The 22,396-nt window shown below is 37.0% G+C and overlaps 2 protein-coding genes across 2 annotated transcripts in view; one reads left to right on the top strand and one right to left on the bottom strand.

Moving 5' to 3' along the window:
* Positions 1 to 778: 778 nt before the first annotated feature.
* Positions 779 to 16,083, bottom strand: LOC123536781 (GPI mannosyltransferase 2-like). The gene is made up of 5 exons (XM_045320201.2): positions 15,955 to 16,083; positions 9,096 to 9,973; positions 5,681 to 5,815; positions 3,935 to 4,091; positions 779 to 1,117 (listed from the first exon to the last, which is right to left on the bottom strand). Exons 1-5 carry the CDS (start codon positions 16,042 to 16,044, stop codon positions 821 to 823), a joined length of 1,557 nt encoding a protein of 518 aa, XP_045176136.2. The 5' UTR covers positions 16,045 to 16,083; the 3' UTR covers positions 779 to 820.
* Positions 16,084 to 16,329: 246 nt separating this feature from the next.
* The window catches only part of LOC123535932 (synaptojanin-1-like), a 100,012-nt gene continuing 93,945 nt past the window's right edge, over positions 16,330 to 22,396 (top strand). The window contains exon 1 of the mRNA XM_053529198.1: positions 16,330 to 16,460. Within this exon, the coding sequence (XP_053385173.1) occupies positions 16,337 to 16,460 (124 nt within the window). The 5' untranslated portion in view covers positions 16,330 to 16,336. The remainder of the gene's footprint in view (positions 16,461 to 22,396) is intronic.

Here is a 22,396-nt window from a genome sequence, read left to right as displayed (position 1 = left end):
TCTTATTAGAGGACCACTAGATGATCTCACATACAAAATATCAAAGCCCTAGGCCCTGTGGTTTTGGAAAAGAGGTTTTTCAAAGTTTTTCCCTATATAAGTCTATATAAACCATGTAACCCCCGGGGCGGGGCCATATTTAACCCCAGAGAAATTGAACAATCTTGGTTGAGGACCATTAGATGATGCTACATACCAAATATCAAAGCCCTAGGCCTTGTGGTTTTGGACAAGAAGATTTTCAAAGTATTTCCCTATATAAATCTATGTAAATTATAAAAATAAACAAAGGGCCATAACTCACTCAAAAATTGTTGAACCAGTCTGATTTTCATGGCGACACAACAAGGGTACCAATACATCATTCTGACAAAGTTTGGTCAAAATCCCCCCAGTAGTTTCTGACGAGATGCGATAACGAGAAATTGTTAACAGAAGGATGACGGACCACGGATGCAGAATGATCTGAATAGCCCACCATCTGATGATGGTGGGCTAAAAATACAGTACAACCTCTCCAGAGTGGCACTCTTAATTCAAAACCTCTCTATAATAACATCATCAAAATTTCCCTTAGCTGAAATATACCATCAAATTTACCTCTCCAGAACAACAACCTCTACATAAGTCAAAATTTGTATCTCCCAAAGAGTGTTGCTCTACAGAGGTTGCACTGTATGAACAAGCATAAACTTCCATTTTCAAACTGGTGTCAGAATGAGAGACAACAAGTAATGAAATACTTCATGATATAAATGATAAGTAATTATCAACAAAATGCATTACATTCTTTTTAATCGATAAAATTTACATTCATGAATCAAGTCCAGGGTAAAAAGTTTGAAAACAATGCCACTCCTACTACAAAATAAGTAATAAAATACACAATTATAAACTTTGCCACAAAATGTTTTTGCTTGAAGTTAGTAATGCAATTTGTGACAAGGTTTTTCCAAGGTTTGCTGAGATTTTCCATTGTTTCCACTTGCGGCAGTGACTGTTTTGAGATATCAAATTTGTTGAACTGTTGTTGTTGTCTCGGCAGATCTCCCAGCAGAAGATAAGCTGAATACCAATATAAGACAGGTGTAGATGAAAACAGTAGTCTTGTTAATACCTACAAAAATAAAAATGGTGAAGCTTCAGCATGAATATAATCAGAAAATGTAACTATGTGTTATTCTTAATATTCAACTTGGACAGGACAGAAAAAAAGCACCAGCAATTACTTAGGTGTGTGTTTGTCAAGGGGGAATCTTTGAGCTACTGACACCAAAATCGATAGAAATATTCCTCAAGTGGTACCTAGTCACTGTGTAAAGTTAGAAAGCCATAACTGTTATACTTTCTGAATTAGAGCCTAGAAACAAAAAAGATAACCAGAAATTAAGCCAGGTCCCTATGACCTTGACCTTTGAAGCACTGAACCTAAATCGTAGCTATTACACTTTATAAATTACAGTCCAGAAAGCATTTTCAGTCTCCAGTTACTGTGACCTTGACTTTTAATCTACTGACCCCAAAAACAATAAGAATCCTCTTTAAGTATTGCTAAGTCATCAGGTAAAAGCTTGAAAACTGTAGTTATTATAAACTTGAAGACCTTGACCTCTGAGCCACCGTCTCCAAAACCAGTGCAGATCTTCCTCTGCTAATACTTAGTAATTGCCTTAAGTTTGAAAGCAGTAACTGTTATACTCTATGACTTATAGTCCACAAACCATTTTTAATCTCTGCTCACTGTGACCATGACCTTTGATCTGTAGATCCAAAAAAACAATAGTAATCCTTCTCAAGTAGTGCTTGGGCATCCTGTAAAGTCTGAACCTGTACCTTTTATAGTTTCATACTTAAAGAGCCCAGAAACAAAAATATTAACAGAAACTAAGTCAAGCCCCTATGTCCTTGACCTTTGAGCCATTAACCCTAAGAAGTAGGGATCCTCCTCAAGTGGTAGTAAGCCACTGCCGTAAGTTTGAAAGCTTTAGCTTGTATTTTTTACTTCGGATCCAGAAACGGAAATGCAGATTTTTTTTTTTTCAAAACAGGCATCTAAAAACTTACCAGCCTCTTTCCCACTTCTTCTTAAATTCAGACCAAAGAACTCATTTGAACTTTTATTTCATCACAGTTTTATAAGTGTTCTGCTATTTGGAAACCTTTATATAACAAGAGGACCATGATGGTCCTGAATCGCTCACCTCTTCCCACATGACCCAGTTTTGAGTATGATGTCATTTTCTATTATTTGACATAGTGACCTAGTTTTTGAGCTCATGTGACCCAGTTCTGAACTTGACCTAGATATTATCAAGATAAAAATTCAGACCAATTTTCATGATGATCCATTGAAAAATATGGTCTCTAGAGAGGTCACAAGGTTTTTCTATTATTTGACCTATTGACCTAGTTTTCGAAGGTACGTGACCCTGTTTTGAACTTTATCTAGATATCATCAAGGTGAACATTCTCACTAATTTTCATGAAGATCTCATGAAAAATATGGCGTCCAGAGAGGTCATAAGGTTTTTCTATTTTTATATCTACTGGCCTAGTTTTTGACCGCACAAGATCCAGTTTCGAAACTGACCTAGATATCATCAAGGTGAACATTCAGATCAATTTTCATGAAGATCCATTGAAAAATATGGCCTCTAGAGAGGTCAAAAGGTTTTTCTAATTTTAGATCTACTGACCTAGTTTTTGACCGCAGTTGACACAGTTTCAAACTTGACCTAGATATCATCAAGATGAACATTCACACCAACTTTCATACAGATCCCATGAAAAGTATGGCCTTTAGAGAGGTCACAAGGTTTTTTTATTATTTGACCTACTGACCTAGTTTTTTAAGGCACGTGACCCGGTTTCAAACTTGACCTAGATATCATCAAGGTGAACATTCTGAATAATTTTCATGAAGATCCATTCAAGGGTATGGCCTCTAGAGAGGTCTCAATGTTTTTCTATTTCAGGACCTACTGACCTAGTTTATGATCGCAGTTGACCCAGTTTCAAACTTGACCTATATATCATCAAGATAAACATTCAGACCAACTTTCATACAGATCCCATGAAAAATATGGCCTCTAGAGAGGTCACAAAGTTTTTTCATTATTTGACCTACTGACCTACTTTTTGATGGCATGTGACCCACTTTCGAATTTGACCTATATATCATCAAGATGAACATTCTGACCAATTTTTATGGAGATCCATTCACAAGTATGGCCTCTAGAGAGGTCACAAGGTTTTTCTATTTTTAGACCTACTGACCTAGTTTTTGACTGCACATGACCCTGGTTCGAACTTGACCTAGATATCATCAAGATGAACATTCAGATCAACTTTCATACAGATCCCATGAAAAATATGGCCTCTAGAGAGGTCACAAGGTTTTTCTATTATTTGACCTACTGACCTAGTTTTTGATGGCACGTGACCCACTTTCGAACATGACCTAGATATCATCAAGGTGAACATTCTGATTAATTTTCATGAAGATCTCATGAAATATATGGCCTCTAGAGAGGTCACAAGGTTTTTCTATTTTTAGACCTACTGACCTAGTTTTTGACGGCAGGTGACCCAGTTTCGAACTTGACCTAGATATCATCAAGGTGAACATTCTGACCAACTTTCATAAAGATCCCATGAAAAATGTGACCTCTAGAGTGGTCACAAGCAAAAGTTTACGGACGGATGCACGCACGGACGACGGACACCGCGCGATCACAAAAGCTCACCTTGTCACTTTGTGACAGGTGAGCTAAAAACATAATAATATTGATAAAACCATAGATACAAAGCCAGCAAAATAGTTCTTGATCTTGACCTAAGCTATAGTAATGCTATCAGATTTGTAAGTATTCCCCATTTGACTTAAAGTTGAAAACTTGCTCTTTATGTGAGACAGTTAAGCACAAATACCAACCTGAACATGAATGAAGCACCATCCAAACACAGTGAGCATTACTGCATGGATAACATACGGCAGTAATCTCATGCCCTCTAGCTGAAAATAAGGACCTCTTTGCATTTCTTTTTTTGCAGCCCCAGTTTCGTCCAGCCCAAGGGTTACACATGTGTATCTGGAACAAGGTAATATATGTTTGAAAGTTAAGGCAACTTTTATGAAATAATTCTTATATCCAACTTATCACTGGCAATACTATGTGTACATGAATGTCACATGCAAGTGAGTATTACATGAATACTCTCAATCTGAGAAACAGAAAATCACTGGAGACAAAGCTGAGAGGATATTCCATTTCAAAGGTTGACAATATTGATCTAACTGTCATCCTCACTAGCATGCAGTAGTTTCTTTAGTATACTTAAATAAACATTATTGGATCAACTATCCATCTTCTATTAACAACGATTTTTTTTTGTCATTTGGTTCTAATTGTACTAATTGTTATAACAACATTTTGTAATGGTGACCTTTACATTGACTCTAAAGTCCCAATCTTGGGTTTTTCTACAAGATATAACTAGGCCAAGTTTCATACAAACTAAAATTAAAGAGCTGACACTGCTTTTCTTTCTATTTGCAGTAATAACCACCTTGACATCTTTGACCTCAATGACTGTGGTATAAAGAAGGCCCTAATGAATGAAAATGTCAGAAAAAAATAACTGAGCAGACACTGTTCTTTTCTATTTTAGTAATTGTGACCTCTACTTTAAACCAAAGGAGCACAATTTCCCATGATTATCAACATCTCCCCAAAATTTAATATCTCGCAGTCATATACTGTTTGAACATGAAACAGAGTCAGAAATACAAACTCAAGGGAGGTTAATCTACTTTTACTGGGTAAAATCTCAAATAAGACCATAGACAAACAATTTCACATGCACAGTACAGTACAGTTTCATGTCTCTATGTCATACACTTTTTAAGAAGCATGTGACACAAAAAAGTGTGAAGCATAAAATAACAAGAGCTGTCACTAATGGTGACAAATGCCCCTGCAGCGCCTTGACCTTTGACCTGGTGACCTTGACCTTTGACCTGGTGACCCCAAAGTCAGTACGGGTCGTGTACTCAATAAGTACTATCAGCATCTGAAGTTTGAAGGTCCTGGGTGCAGTGGTTCCCAAGTAAAGTGCCTTCAGGCAAAAAGTTAACATAGGTCCCTGTGACCTTGACCTTTGACCTGGTGATCCCAAAGTCAGTAGGGGTCATGTACTCAATAAGTACTATCAGCATGTGAAGTTTGAAGGTCCTGGGTGCAGTGGTTTGCAAGTAAAGTGCCTTCATGCAAAAAGTTAACACTGGCCCCTGTGACCTTGACCTTTCACCTGGTGATCCCAAAGTCAGTAGGGTCGTGTACTCAATAAGTACTATCAGCATGTGAAGTTTGAAGGTCCTTGGGTGCAATGGTTCGTGAGTAAAGTGCCTTCATGCAAAAAATTAACATTGGCCCGTGACCTTGACCTTTGACCTGGTGACCCCAAAGTCAGTAGGGGTCGTGTACTTCATGCAAAAAGTTAACGTTGTGACGAACGAACAGATGGACAGTTGAAAACTAATATGCCTCACTTCGGGGGCATAAAAAAATGAAAGATGGGCAGACAAAGGCAAATGTATACCCACACTAGTGAGGCCATAAAATACACTTTTAAGCACTCTAAGAAGTTTTTCCAGAATATGTACGAGATATTATCAAACCTATTGTTTCTGTAGTAATGGACTGCCAGTGAGAAGACAAGAACTGTAACAGGTGTTGCCAGAAGGAAATTTGGTATCTGCTTAATCTCCCAGTATCTGAATAATCCCTGTTCCCAGTAATGTGACTGTATATACCTGAAACATTGAAATCAGTTTGAGAATTACTTCCTAATATAGATCTAATCCCTGATCTCAGTAATGTGACTGTATATACCTGAAACACTGAAATCAGTTTGAGAATTACTTCCTAATATAGATCTAATCCCGGATCCCAGTAATGTGACTGTACAAACCTGAAGCATTGAAATCAGTTTGAGAATTACTTCCTTATAGAGGACTAATCCCTGATCCCAATAACGTAACTGCACATACCTGAAACATTGAAATCAATTTTGAGAATTACTTCCTAATATAGGACTAATCCCTGATCCCAATAATGTGACTGTACATACCTGAAACATTGAAATCAGTTTTGAGAATTTCTTCCTAATATAGGAATAATCCCTGACCCAAGTAAAGTTGCTGCACATACCTAAAACATGAATTACCTCCCTGGAACATGACTGAACATACTTAAACAAGCAGCCCATATGATCGTGATTCTGATGAAGTCTGATGAACATCCATTAAGTAGTTCATTAAAAGTCATTTAAAGGTTTCTCTATTTATTATATTGTAGCAGTTCCTAAAAGCAGCCAAGCAGATCCAGTTGAAGAAATAAGAGAGTGGTCCATATGAGGATGCTACTGACCCAGTTTGATGATGATCAAACAAGCAGTTCATGAGAAGGCGGCATTTAAAGGTCTTTCTGTTTTTAGCTTTTACAGCCCTAAAAATCAATCATGTGGAACCATTTGAAACAAGAGCTGTCAGTGGACAGCGCGCTGGACTATTCTCAGTGCTTGATAGTATAATATAAGCTATGAGTAAAACTTTAACATTACAATAAGCATATTCTAAGTTGAAAAGGGGCCATAATTCAGTCAAAAAGCTTGATAGAGTTGCCTCCTCCTTTTTACAGACTGGGGTCATGATGGTAAACAAGTATGCAAAATATGAAAGTAATATCTCAATGGACTTTGAAAATATTTGGGGTAGTAGGCAAACTTTAACGTTATTCTAAGTCGAAAAGGGGCCATAATTCAGTCAAAATGCTTGATGTAGTTGCCTCCTCCTTTTACAGACTGGGGTCATGATGGTAAACAAGTATGCAAAATCTGAAAGCAATATCTCAATGGACTTTGAAAATATTTGGGGTGGTACGCAAACTTTAACATTATTCTAAGTCGAAAAGGGGCCATAATTCAGTCAAAATGCTTGATAGAGTTGCCTCCTCCTTTTGACAGACTGGGGTCATGATGGTAAACAAGTATGCAAAATATGAAAGCAATATCTCAATGGACTTTGAAAATATTTGGGGTGGTGCGCAAACTTTAACATTTGTGTGAGGCTCACGCTAACGCTCACACTGACGCCGGGGCGAGTAGGATAGCTCCCCTATTCTTCGAATAGTCAAGCTAAAAAATTTTCAGATGACCTTACACAAAAGTGACAAATGTCACAGACTACAATTAATAATGATCTATCAAGCAGTGCAAGGGAAGTCACTTAAAGCTTTAAAGTTCTGACAGCCCCTAAAATCAGTCAAGTGGAACAGTTCACTATTTGAATAAATTTGAGAGAGGACCTTAACAGGATGCTACAGACCATGTCTAATAATGATCCAGCAAGTAGTTCAAGATAAGAAATTGTTTAAAGGTTTTCCTATTTTTAGCTAGCTGGCAGCACTTAAAATCAGTAAAGCGGAACAATTTGAACAAAACTGAGAGAGGACCATACATGGATGCTGCAGACCAAGTTTGGTGATGATCCATCAAGCAGTTCATGACAAAGAGTCCTTTAAGGGCTTTTCTATTTTTAGTGCTGGAAGCCCCTTAAATCAGTCAAGCAGACATATTTCAACAAAACTGAGAGAGTGCTGATCCATGAAGCAAATCATGAGAGGAAGTCATTTTAAGGTATAAAGCTACCGCCAGGCAACAGACGATGGACACAGCACCGATAATAACTCAACCTGAGCCGCTGGTTCTGGTAAGCTAAAAAATCTTAAGTTTGAGAAAAAGGAATACTTTTCAATTTTTTTTTCTTAAAATTCCCTTGTGTGCCGGATAGGCCTTATTTTAAGTTATTTTAATTTTGATGGCTTAAGGTTTTGGTTGTCTGGTTACCTCCCCTTAAATATATTTTTAATTTCTACTTTCACACTTGATTCATGTCAGGGATAGCACCTGCACAGATTACTTTTAAATGGACTTATTGCCACAATTATAACTTATTATTTATTCTACCCAGCACACCATTACTTTTGCAAGTAATTTTTTTATTCCATAAGTAAATTTTGTTCAAATACCACACAATTTTAACATTGTTTTCTATAAGAAAGTATCTTTTCGTGAAGTGTATACATTTTCCCCCCCACTGTCTGATCATTGAACTTCAAGACTAATATCTGGCATGCTAAGACAAAGTCTTAGTAAGCAAAACCATTACAGGAATCACCTGCCACAAAATGATAGCAATAAATTCAGCAGGTCTATCTGTAATCATTGTCAGCTGTAAAGAAAAAGTTTCATTTCATTACATCAGTAGTGGTACAGTGAACTATGAAATTTTGAATAGTGAAGTGATTCAGTGAATTTCAAAAACTGGCCATTTCTTGTTTAGATCACTGAGCAAGGGAGATGATTTTTACAGTCAAGGGAAATATTTTAACACCAAATTGTTTCAAATATAACTTAAAGTGACTTTAAACTAGATTTGTGTCCATAGGACATGGATGCCCCCACATACTGTGCCATCCTCTATAAAGCAAAAACATCAAAGGGCCATAACTGCAGTAAAAATATGCACAGAAAAAAATCTTCCTTTATGGTTTTCTGCACATCAAACTTGTTATCTGTGAAAGTTTGAAGCAAATCAGGCTAATAGTGCTGGAGGAGCTGGACACACAGGAGTTTTCTTTATATTTCAAAAAGCAAAACCTATAGGCCATAACTGCGGTAAAAATAGTCACAGAAAAAATTCCCTCCTTTATGGTCATCTGCACATCAAGCTTGTTCATCTCTGAAAGTTTGAAGCAAATCAGGCTAATAGTGTTGGAGGAGTTGGACACACAAGATTTCGGAACTTTTGGGCAGCAGCAACGCTATAAATTATGCCAACCACATAAATGTGTGGGGGCAAAAAAATCATTTAAAAAGAGGAGAAATGTCTGATAGAGTGTACGCCTTTGCGAGTGTACGCCATTGCTCTTCAGAATATATATACCAAACTACTAATGGTAAATCCATGGAATTATACAGATTTATAATAAAGACTGTCAGTCAATTAAAGTTGAATCAGACTTATATTTTACCTGTAAGCTAAAGGGAATGAAGAATAACACCACGGTGAAGACTCATCACTGGGTAATTTCAATCCTTCTGTCCTTGCATACTGTATCAAATGTTCAGGTATAACTAACACATACTCCTTTTTACAGTAAAGCTGGAAACAGTAATATTGGTACATGACGAAAGGTAGAACACTTATAATCATCAACACACTGTATGGCACTAGTGTCGTAATGAAATAAATCCATGGAATAGTCAAAATCACATTAATATTCATCATAACAGCTTTGGACAGTTGTCTGAGTGTCTGCAAAGCTTTCTTAGAAAGTGTGTATACTAAGTAACCTAGATTGAGTAAACCATTTGAACGTGTTAAACAGCTAAATGCAAAGAAAACTGAGGCTGACAACTTTTTACCATCTTCAAGTTTAAGTAGTCCTGTCACAGTTAGATAAGAATAAATGCACTCTGAATATGGGGCTGACATGAACACTGATGCTGGGTTTATACAGAACAGCAAGGTGGCTGTATATGCTACAGTGTCATTACAAGTTACAATCTTTCCTAGTCTATATAAATTCTCTGCAGTTTTAAGAAATAACAATGCATTCAATACTGTGGCTGCTATAAGTAAAACACTTCCATAACTCATTAGCAGTTGCAATGGAAACATTATAGTGTTAGCCGTAACCCTAACAACTACTGGAAAAAGTGGGAAAAATGCCAGAGTGTTCTCATAAGTGTATCCATGCTCTGCAATATGTGTGTAATATATGCCATCCCATCTCTTGAAGCCCCCAAGCAAGAATGACACTATATGATCAGAAATTGTGCTGTGCTTCTGCTGCCCTGGGTTGAATGCTCCAGCATCATGGTCTGGTAAAATTGCATTGAACACAATCTGCAATAAACAAAGAAAAAATGTTGTATATTTTATAAACTGTAGAGATTACCCTAAGCCTTCTTTAAGCAAGAGAAACAATCTGTTTATACAGTGAAATTGTTGAGCTAATATCGTTTGTTAATCCTAATCCTGTCAATGTTATATCAGTACAAAGGAAAAGTAACCTAACTATGTTAAATTCTATGCATGATAATACAGTCATGCATCTGACAGTCCTAAAATTGATTTCTTAGATTTTCTCATATTTCTAGATATTTTCCCCACACTCTGACGCATACCGGTATATATGGGTAGCAGAGATTGTTCTCTTTTCAACAATAGCATTTTCAGCATTTTTTACCTTGTGAAATTCTGTGGGTTTTGACTTTTTCAAAAAAATTGTCAAGTAAAATATTTGGAAACTAGAAATGTGTCCATGGAACACAGATGCCCCCACTACATGACAAAGAACACAGATCAACTTTGGGAAAACAATATGTTGCTATTTTAAACAAGAGCTGTCGGAGGACAGCAACGCTCGACTATTTAACAGCCTTGTCGCTTGAATGAATAAGAAAGTCGAAAAAGGGGCATAATTTAGTAAAAAAGTAAAATAGGGTTATGGAACCTGCATAGTGCTTATCAGCTCATGACAGTGGACAAGTGTATGAAGTTTCAATCCATTCCCATTAGTGGGTACTGAGATACCAGCTTACATATAAGAATTTAACCCAAAAACTCCTAAGTTGAAAAAGGGGCATAATTTTGTAAAATGCAAAGTTGAGTTATTGACCCTTTGCACTGCACGTCATATCATGAAAGTGAACTAGTGTGTGAAGTTTCAATCCTTTCCCATTAGTGGATACTGAGATACCAGCTTACATACAAAAACTTAACCAAAAATTTCTATGTTGAAAAAGGGGCATAATTTTGTAAAAAATCAAAATAAAGTTATGGGACCTGCTTTGTGCATGTCAGATCATGACAGTGAACAAGTGTGTGAAGTTTCAATCCATTCCCATTAGTGAGTACTGAGATACCAGCTTACATACAAAACCTTAACCAAAAAATTCTAAGTCGAAAAAGGGGCATAATTTTGTAAAAAAGCAAAATAGAGTTATGGAACCTGTGCAATGTAAGTCAGTTTATCACAGTAAATAAGTGTGTGAAGTTTCAATCCATTCCCACAAGTGGTTACTGAGATACAAGCTTACATACAAAACCTTAACCAAAAATTTCTAAGTCAAAAAAGGGGCATAATTTTGTAAAAAAGCAAAACAGAGTTATGGAACCTGTGCAATGTAAGTCAGTTTATCACAGTGAATAAGTGTGTGAAGTTTCAATCCATTCCCACAAGTGGTTGCTGAGATACCAGCTTACATACAAAAACTTAACCAAATCGGGACGCGGACGCGGACGCGGACGCCGACGCATGGGCGAGTCCAATAGCTCTACTATTCTATGAATAGTCGAGCTAAAAAAAGCGAAAAATAACATATATAATGTACATATAAACATATAAGCTTTCTTGGGATGCGAAACCTCAGGTGCACAACCGCTCTTGTGTAATGAAAAATCTTAAAAAACAAAATAAGTCAGGGGCCATAACTCCTACAAGACTGAATGAATCCGGATGCGAAACCCTAGGTGCACAACTGCACATGCTGACCAACATTCATGTAAACTTTGGTGACTCTAGGTCAAATACTTTTGGAGCTACGCGCAACACAACATTAAAATGATACCCATTTGAAACTTGTATGTTTAACTTGTTTTCAGTTTATGTTTCATGGATTATTTTATGTCAAATCAAAAGAAAAATGGATTAGAAATATTTTCAAAGTAAAAGGTTAGTCTGTTGCATTTCATTTCATGAAATTATAGTGTAACAGACTTCTGACAGGATTTCTGGTTATGTTTCAATATGGGATTCATTTCAGCTCAGAGATCTGTAACAGCATATAGACATCTCTGAGGCTGAAATTTTTTAGCTACTTAGAACTAAGGTTTACTAAAAATGAGTACTGTTCGTCTTTGGCAGTAATGGCAGTACTAGTTATTCTGAAACATATTTAAAAGAAATAATGGTATGGAACTTTAAGAGACATAGTCCAGGTCGTTTTGAATCGTGTATCATGACAGAGGCTTTAAAGTAACAAGAGCTGTCCAAGGACAGCAACGCTCGAATATTAAAGTTGGAAAAGGGGCATAATTTTGTAAAACTGCAAAACAGGGTTATGGAACCTGTAAAAAGCATATCAGCTCATAACAATGGACAATTGTGTGAAGTTTCAATCCATTCCCATAAGTGGGTACTGAGATACCAGCTTACATACAAAAACTTAACCAAAAACTGCTAAGTCGAAAAAGGGGCATAATTTTGTAAAAATGCAAAGTAGATTTATGGAACATGTGCATTGCATGTCAGATCATCACAGTGAACAAGTGTGTGAAGTTTCAATCCATTCCCATTAGTGGGTACTGTGATACCAGCTTACATATAAAACCTTAACCAAAAATTTCCAAGTCAAAAAAGGGGCATAATTTTGTAAAAAAGCAAAATAGAGTTATGGAACCTGTGCATTGCAAGTCAGTTTATCACAGTGAATAAGTGTGTGAAGTTTCAATCCATTCCCATCTGTGGTTACTGAGAAACCAGCTTACATACAAAAACTTAACCAAATCAGGACGCCAGCATGGACGCCAACACATGGGTTACCTATTCTTTGAATAGTAGAGCTAAAACAAGAGCTGTCGGAAGACAGCAACGCTCTACTATTCGACAGCCTTGTCAATTGAATGAATACAAAAGTCAAAAAAGGGGCATAATTTTGTAAAAAATGCAAAACAGTGTTATGGAACCTGCACAGTGCTTATCAGCTCATGACAGTAGACAAGTGTGTGAAGTTTTAATCCATTCGCATTTGTGGGTACTGAGATACCAGCTTACATATAAGAATTTAACCAAAAACTGCTAAGTTGAAAAAAGGGCATAATTTTGAGAAAAAAAACCAAAGTAGAGTTATGGAACCTGTTTAGTGCATTGCAGATCATGACAACGAATAAGTGTGTGAAGTTTCAATCCATTCCCATTAGTGAGTATTGAGATACCAGCTTACATACCAAACCTTAACCAAAAATTTCTAAGTCAAAAAAGGGGCATAATTTTGTGAAAAAGCAATATAAAGTTATGGAACCTGTGCTATGTAAATCAGTTTATCACAGTGAATAAGTGTGTGAAGTTTCAATCCATTCCAATAAGTGAGTACTGAGATACCAGCTTACATACAAAACCTTAACCAAAAACTGCTAAGTCGAAAAAGGGGCATAATTTTGTAAAAAAGCAAAATAGAGTTATGGAACCTATGCAATATAAGTCAGTTTATCACAGTGAAAAAGTGTGTGATTAGTTTCAATCCATTCCAAATAGTGGATACTGATATACCAGCTTACATACAAAACCTTAACCAAAAATTTCCAAGTCAAAAAAGGGGTATAATTTTGTAAAAAAGCAAAATAGAGTTATGGAACCTGTGCACTGCAAGTCAGTTTATCACAGTAAATAAGTGTGTGAAGTTTCAATCCATTCCCATTAGTGGTTACTGAGATACCAGCTTAAATACAAAAACTTAACCAAATTGGGACGCCGATTCGGACACAGATGTGGATGCACGGGCGAGTCAAATAGCTCTACTATTCTATGAATAGTTGAGCTAAAAACTGTAGAACTGTTCAACCAAGGAATTCTTTTTTCATAAAGACTATAGTGGATTGGAATCATCTGGACAGTAGTGTTGTTCATGCAGAGACATTTGAGGGCTTTAAGGCAGCCCTTCATTTTGACTAAGCGCATCCCCCCTGCCCCCAAACAGGCCCTACACCGTATTCCATACAGATAGTATAGTAACTATCGCCCAATTTCCCTAACTTGCATTGCTTCTAAACTCCTTGAACACATTGTTGTTTCCAATCTTATGACTTATTTTGACAAGCATAAGCTACTTAGCCAGTTCCAGCACGGCTTTAGATCAGGTCACAGTTGTGAGACTTAGCTCATTAATTTCACTCAGGAACTTTACAATAACACTGAACAGGGTCAACAAACAGATGTTATTGTCATGGACTTCTCCAAGGCGTTTGACAAGGTTGATCACATAAGACTAATTTATAAACTACAAAGCCTTGGTGTCGACCCACAAATTACCAATTGGGTCAAATCTTTCCTGTCCAACTGATCCCAGAAAGTCGCTGTTGATGGTCATTTTTCCAGTGAACTTCCTGTACTGTCTGGAGTTCCCCAGGGGTCTGTTCTTGGGCCATGTCTCTTCCTGGTATATATCAATGACTTACCAGACTCGGTCAAATGTAACGCAAGAATGTTTGCAGATGACACCATAATATACCTTACCATCAACTCCATTTCAGATAGTGTATCTCTGCAACAAGACCTCATTAACTTAGAAACCTGGGAGAAGACATGGTCCATGGAGTTCAACCCGGACAAGTGTGAAGTCCTTAGAATCTTTAGAAAGAAAAATCCCGTGGTCTACCCCTACAAACTTCATAACATAGAGTTAAAAACTTGTGAGGCAGCAAAATACCTAGGCATAACCATTTCCAAAGATCTAAACTGGTCCAAACACATTGACAATATCACTTCCAAAGCAACTTCCACTCTTCGCTTCATACAACGGAATGTGAAAACTGACAATAAAAGGTCAAAATTGCTGCCTATATACACCTATGTCGCCCTCAACTTGAGTACTGTTCAAGCGTCTGGCATCCTTGGCAAAAAACCCTCACTAGCAAGGTCGAAAATGTCCAAAGGTCAGCTGCTAGGTACGTCATGTACGACTACAGTTACACCAGTAGTGTTACACAAATGCTGAAAACTTTAGAATGGAATACACTCCAATATAGAAGTTACACAACTCATTAGTAATGTTTTATAAAATAAGGACCCAGACAGTTGCAGTCGACCAATCTCATCTTATTCCAACTAGAAACCTAAATTACTTAATCCCCATGTCTCACACTCAGTACTTTTCTAACTCCTACTTCCCAAGGACCATCCGTCTCTGGAATTCCCTACCAACTTATGTTAAATCTAGCCCCAGTCTCAGTATCTATAGAGAGAGGCTGGCGGTGGTCAGTATGTAATTCTATTGCCTCTGCCCCATTTTATCTGTAGCATACTGTCTTTTTTATCTTTTATTATTTTAACATTGTAACATATCATTTCTTTAACAACTGTTTCTCTGACAGCGCCGCCCAGTGATAGTCGGAAATCGACGGTTGGGTGAAAGATGTAGATGTAGATAGTGTTCTGGCAAATTTGGTTCTGGGTTGTCATGATTATGGTACGGATTGTCCCAGCACCGTCAGTTTATTTCATGTAATTTAGGACTAACATGTTTATAGCGAGCTCGAAGAGCAGGTCCAAAGGGCCTGCTCGAGGATCGAGCTTTACGGTAACGCAAGTATACTTGCACACCTGGTGATGGATTTGAAAAGTTTCGTCGGAAGTTTTTAAAAAGCGCACCCTAGCGGATAGGTGCTCACAGGAAGTACTTCTTTCCGGAGTGAATACAGAACTTCGTTCAATTGCTAAAAAATATTCATCACTCAACAATAATGAAAGAATGATTTCCAGTTGTTTGAAAAAAATATTGTTTTCATTTAAAAGATCAAGCATCGGCCAGAAAATGGAAAAAATGTCATTAATAAGCAGAAAGAAACGGGAACGCGGTAATGACGTCACCGTGACACCGGCTTCCCATAAATTTTGCAACGTATGATATTCACTGTTACAGGTATGGTGACACTTAATGTAGACTTTTTCAAGTGAATAGGTTCTCCCGAATTCTTGTGACTAGTGAATAGTTTCTTTGTGACAAATAAATGATGCATAATATTTTAGCTAAATCCGATTTCTTTGAGCTCGCTTTGAGGCTTTGCCTTATTTCATATTAACTTCAAACACTAGTAGATAAATAAACCTGAAGCAAAATAACTGCAAGTCTTGAGATAATGACAAAATATTTTATTTTTTGTTTCAAAACTTCTCCCGAAACCATGGACGCTGCCATCTTTAAGTCAAGACAAACATGAGCTTCAACGATTAATTTGATTGGAGCATTCAGAAAATACGTCCAATCATAATCAATGTAACATGTACTTTACAATAGAACCGTTCTGAATGAAATATTTTAAATTCTAACAAATATTTCGATAAACAATAGTTTTACTATCTTTGATCCTTGCAATAATTTTGGATGACTTAAATTCAATAAAGATACTTTGCATGGTGCCAAGATCTTCTTAGTTAAAAAAAATGAATAACTGCAATTATTATTTCGTCTAAACACGGAAGAGAGCAAAATGGCTGCGATTAGTAGAAGTTTTCGTGTTTATCACAAATTAGAACCAACATACAGCTTGATGCTGGAAAACAAAAACTTAATTGACACTCTGATGTTTGAGAGCAGTGCAGTAACCATTCTATGTAAATTTCCGTCATAATGATTTTCATTCAGTTACATTTTCAGTTTGAGTTATTGATTGATAATTATCATAAAGGCAGTGGGTAGGGGCACAGACACTTGGGGCTTTGACAAGCTTATCTTTGTATTGGTCAGCAATTTTATGCATATTACCATCACACAGACATATCTGACGAACATGAACAAGTTTCCTAAGCATCTGAATACCACAATATACTATCTGGCTTAAAAACACTCAAGATTATAAATTTCTCCTCATTGATTACATACAGTGACAGTGTGCAACATTAACGGTAGCCTGATTGCCAATGGCTACGAAAGTTCGGTTCGGGCAACAGACAGTCAGCAGACTGTAGCCCGTTGGGCTATGAAAATTCTGGGTAATAAATTTACCAAAAAGATCATTGCAAACGTGGTGTCGCGACTTGAGCGAAATAGTCCATCCGCACTCGCTAATCTGTTGACAATTTACACCCATGGGTGAAAGTTTTCCGGAATACTCCGGAAGTTCCGGATTTTCCATCTCAGCCGGGAGCGTTTTTCCAAATCGTCTAAATCCGGGTCGAAATTCGGGGGGGGGGGGGGGGGAGTGGAAGTAGGTGTTGGTATTGTGTCATCAATCAACAAAGCTTGAAAAATCAGTCGATCGGCGACAAACACAATCGACTCTGTTTATCACATTTGCCGTTTGCAGCGCATCTCGCATATTGTCAATATGTAACGACAATTTTGATTGGCCCGCATAGGCGCTGTACTTCAATGAAAACAACTGTTACGTTTTTCATAAATTTTACATGCGCCGAAAAGTTCCCGCGCGTCAGAATTTGCACGGACTTTTGTCTGCAGCATGCATTTCTCGATTTCTTGCATGCAATTTTATCTTCAAACACCACGGACATGTAGCCGCCTCGTATATTGCGAGTTATGTCTTATACGAGTATTGGTGGGTTAAAGTCTGGATAGGGACGAGTGGACCTCTCTGTATGCTCATCCGATCGGACGCGTGGATTTTACCTAGTAACTTTACCAAATGCAGAAATTACATCCCTAAAACTAACATGGATTGACTGGAATTTACCCGCGAATCGTAAAGATATCAAAACGTCATACCAGTAATTTTCCATTCCACGAACACGTGCGACCTATCGTAATAATAATATCTAATTTAGGCTAGATCGCCGTTACTTTTGTTTATCGACACGTACACAAAAAACGCGCGTATTGCATTCATTTTTAATATAATCGCTTCAAATTTTCAACACCGCTTGAGAAGTAATACAGTTTGAATTCTATAACGATTTTAATAAGATATCGACAGAAATGTAGGCAAAAGTCTATAAAAACGATCGAATTTTCATACATTTATTTGTAAAATTTCAAACAGCGCGATCTTAAATATTTATTTATTTCTAAAAGTAAATAAATACTACATTCTATGGTCATAAAATTCAGACTTTTGACAAGAAAGTACAAAAAACAGAATTAAAAATCTTAAATAATAAAAAAGCGGCAGCTATTTCAATACAGGAGTAAAACAATTTTTGGCAAACAGATTTCTGTGTAATGCGGCAGAATAGGTTATGTGACCTCGTGAACGTAAATAGAAATATGGTTTTAAAATAAAGCAGTATGATGTCGCTGTGGTTTTAAATAAGTTTGATAAGTAAATGAATATTTGTAGATGTATTTTTGACACCACTAATGTGAGATATTCTTCTCAAACAATAATGTAAAAAAAATTAGGGCAAATAGGTCACTTATCGTTTGACACATTTACCTGTCAGTTTATACGGGATATTGCACATTCGCTTTTAAAAAAAATTAAAGAAGATACTTTTTTTACTGTTTTAAAGAACCGAGGCGGTACGATCAGACAGTGATGTGTCACATGGCGCGAAAACATGACGTAATGCCATGACAATCTCGGGCAACTTTGATCTCCACTTCAGATGCCATGATACGGACACACTTCTTTTAGTTCTTTAAGGGGGTTTTAACTGATGACGAAAACAAGGCCAGTACTTATTTTATCAACAGAATATTTACCGATAATTGTTAATGCTTTTTTCCGCTTTGAACAGGGGTGGGTTGATGATAATTATTTTTCGGGATTTCCGAATCCAAAGCAATCTAGATCAGATAGGATACAAGAAAAATAATTAACAGCTGCATACTGATAAAAGGAAGCAAGATTCCTGTTTGTTTTATATTTAATGTTCGTCCCGGCAGTGCAGGACCGAATGTCCGGCCATTTTTGGCAACTTCCGTGATGTCTGGATTTTATTATACACACCTTGTAAAGAGTTCCAATTATAAAACAAGCGTCAACCACGGAAAAGTCACTTTAATAAAAAAATATTGATGATTACTCGATCCCGTTACGTACCGAAATTTACTTCAACTGTTTGTTTTAAAACATCATTTTAGACGACCGTTTATATAACTATTCGCTCACGTTTTTCATGACTTTCACGTGCGCCTAAAATTTGCCGCGTCAAAGTTTGCAAGGACTTGCACACGCATGTCTTGATTTCTACGGTTTGCACGCTTTTTATCTCCAAAGTATCAATCTTTCCACGAGGAACAGGAGGAAGATCAAGATTTCTTTCGGGGATTAACACGCCGTAATTAGGGCTGCACGGGATAGTGCCTGAAAAATAATGTTTTTACCGCCAGCGTACAATACTTAGGACTTAGAAAGCAAACATGGTAACAAATGGAGATGGGCTTGGCTATCTGATTGTGACACTGATGGTAATCGATGGGGTCTTTGGCTACGAAAACCGGATATTGCAGGGTCTGCATTTTGTGAATGTTGTGCCAGAACATTAAAATATGGTGTCATGAAAAAAACAAAAATGTTGCTAGAATTTTCAGGTAGTTTCAGTCTGAATCTTACAAAAATATGTTGAGGGTATATTGTTGAAACAAGTCCTTGACTTAGAAAAGTTACTGTTAACTGAAAATCATGCATTTTGTGCAATATAATAAGTAAATTTTTGGCACACATATAAGGGTAGAATAGGGCTGTTCTAAGCGTTCAAAATCACTAATTCTCAGAAGCTTCCGGGGGGCTTCGCCCCCCTGGTCCCCCTACCAGGGCTTTGCCCTGGACCCACCGGGGGCCCTAGCGGCCCCCAAGCCCCCAGCAAATTTTTCAGGATTTTCAATATTCCATACTTTCACCCTTGTACACCATGTCATAATGTGTGTTCAGTACGCATACACACACGCCGATAGCATTATTTAAGCTCCGCCTACTTCAGGTATTTGTGAGATTTTAGCGAGAAGTGTGAAAGCGAATCAAATTATCCGTTTCACCAGAGGCAGTTGTAATCAGCCAATCAGCGCCGCGGTTACGTCTTTGACACTTTTATTTGTCAACATGTGCGAGTCGTTTCCTAAAGAAATTGTCGATTAACCATGCGATTAACTGGAATTATAGACACAATTATTTGGTATCCATGGTAAAAGAACAACATGCAAAGTAATAATTTCGTAAAACAAACGTTGATGGATGAATTGATTTGAATATGTATTTCGAGGTTTGACACAGTTTACTTTCAGTTTTATTCGAATGAGAGACTGCATGTACACAAAAGTTGTGACTCGGTGTTAATAATAAACCCCTTTTCATTCTATATTTATATTTTACACGGTATGACATCAAAAAATCGGGGAGTTAGATACATCACCGTCTTGAACTGAAAACAACTTTTTACAGAATTTTGTAATGAAACAATAGTCACTGTATGGGAAATGATGTAACTAAGAAAATGAATGGTCATCGAATCACTTCACAGGGTTGAGGCAGAAATATAAAAAATTGATGGAGTCATCCCAGTTCTACCTGAAGTCTCCCCTCTTCTCCCTAAATCATCTTAAGGGAGAAGTGACTTCTCCCAAAAAATTGGGCCTAGGGAGACCCAAGTCAGTCTACTGTATAAAAAAAATCAAATCCATTATATATTTTTGCCAAGCTATTTCTAGTCTACAAAGCTGTTTTGATCTCATTTCATGACTCTGTGTCTTTCACTTTCTGCACAATTTTGTGAACACTGTTTCAGATTTCGAAATCAATTTTGAAGAACTCGTACAATATTCCAAATCTGAAAGACATCAATATTGACCAACCAGCAGTATATTAAAAGAAATTAAATAAAACATTATTGGAATGAAAGTCTTATTCAGTCTTGTGCAAAAATTTTTTGGGGCTATGAAAAATTCTGTCGGGCTACAAAAAATTGGAAGTTCGTAGCCCCATTGGCTACGGTGTTAAAAAGTTAATGTCACACACTGCAGTGACCTTGTTGCAGACGATTTTATTTTAGTTTATCTGACACAAAGGCACATGCTACTTGTGTCAATAGATTTAGCTCTTGGAAATCTTTCTATCCATATATATATATCATTACCTGTCATGGCTTAATACCAGCTAATTTCTTCATTATTTTCGTCTCATGCCAGTGATTTTGCGCTGGCCACATCAACTTTCCGTTGGATTTGTCCGTGGTGCCCGGCTGACATGTACAGGTATCGACAACGCAGAACAGGGGAACCAATAATGCATAAGTGTTTGCAGGGGTGTAAAATATTTTTCACACCACTCGCCAGGTGTAGGACTAGTAGCCAGTAAAATATACTCGCCCTTAGTGAACAGTCACTCGCCCTAATAAAATAACAACTATCTTAATGTCATTTTTAATACTGTCACTTAGAAGTATTATGTACAACAAACAAATTTCAAATACAACACACAGTACTAAGACAAATAATATTCTCTTGTACACTACATGCATACTCGTTCTGCTCAAATTTGCTTTTCACAGCAGACATATTTCTTTCACTGTATTTTTGTCATTTCTACCACCAGTTCACTCTCCAAATAAACTACGGATGTTGGTTTGCATGCTTTGACAAATTACAGGAAAATAATCACTGACGATAATAACATTAACTCAGATAAATAAGTTTGTCTCAACAGGCTTACGGTACATGGTTTTCTTGCAATAATTGTATCGATAATAATAATAATCACAGTCTAGCGCGCAATCATTACCGGTAAGCGATTAAATTTTAAAGCATCAACTGACGCAATTTTTGCTATCGTTTTTCACGATGTAATTCAAAACATTTTTTGCTGAATTTTGGTAAAGTTGCGACGTAAAATGCACTCGCCCAGTGTATGAAATAAATCTGAATTCCAGCTTGCCCATAGGGCAACCTGGGACCGATTTCAACTTGCCCCCTTAGATTTCAACTTGCCCTTTAAAAACACGTTCAATGCCGGAACGTTCGGGCTAGTGCCTTTGAAACCGGAACATTTAAACTAGGGATGTTTAATCCTAGGGATGGGAACGAATACTGAAATCAGTATTCGAATATTCGGTTTGCCATATTCGAATATTTGGCATGTTTTAATGGAATTTTTAAATCTATTTATTGATTGGCATATACACAATATATTCCGCTGTTTAAAACGTGAATCATCATACGTAATAAGGCCTAAAAATGTTTGTTTCGGGTAACCCGACCATACCTAGTTAGACCCGCCGATCCTAGTGTTTTATTTCACGACTCTGTGAGTATAATCATGAACATATTTAACTAACTCAGATTTTTAGAAGAAACATTCAAATCGATTAAAATTTAGACCGTCGCAACGTTATCTAAAAATAGCAGGTCGTCCAATTCAAGCACGTGCTGCGCTGTTGTATTACCGCCGCCATTTTGAAAATTTTCAATCAGCAAGTAAAAAGCCGACAAACTTAATGAAGGCAGACTAAAACTCCTTCAACATGATCATATATTGTTTCTGGATTTTACTACTTCAAAATTTATTTCAAATACGGCCGATTGCCCGGGCGCTGTGGATGAAAACCGTTGCAGTGGACGGTATGAAATGTTAAACAAAATTTTGCAAAAAGATCGCCAATAT

The sequence above is a fragment of the Mercenaria mercenaria genome, chromosome 17 (genome assembly GCF_021730395.1).
Source record: "Mercenaria mercenaria strain notata chromosome 17, MADL_Memer_1, whole genome shotgun sequence".
Taxonomy (NCBI): domain Eukaryota; kingdom Metazoa; phylum Mollusca; class Bivalvia; order Venerida; family Veneridae; genus Mercenaria; species Mercenaria mercenaria.
Note: the sequence above shows the minus strand (reverse complement) of the source record. Positions and strands in the feature narration are given on the sequence as shown.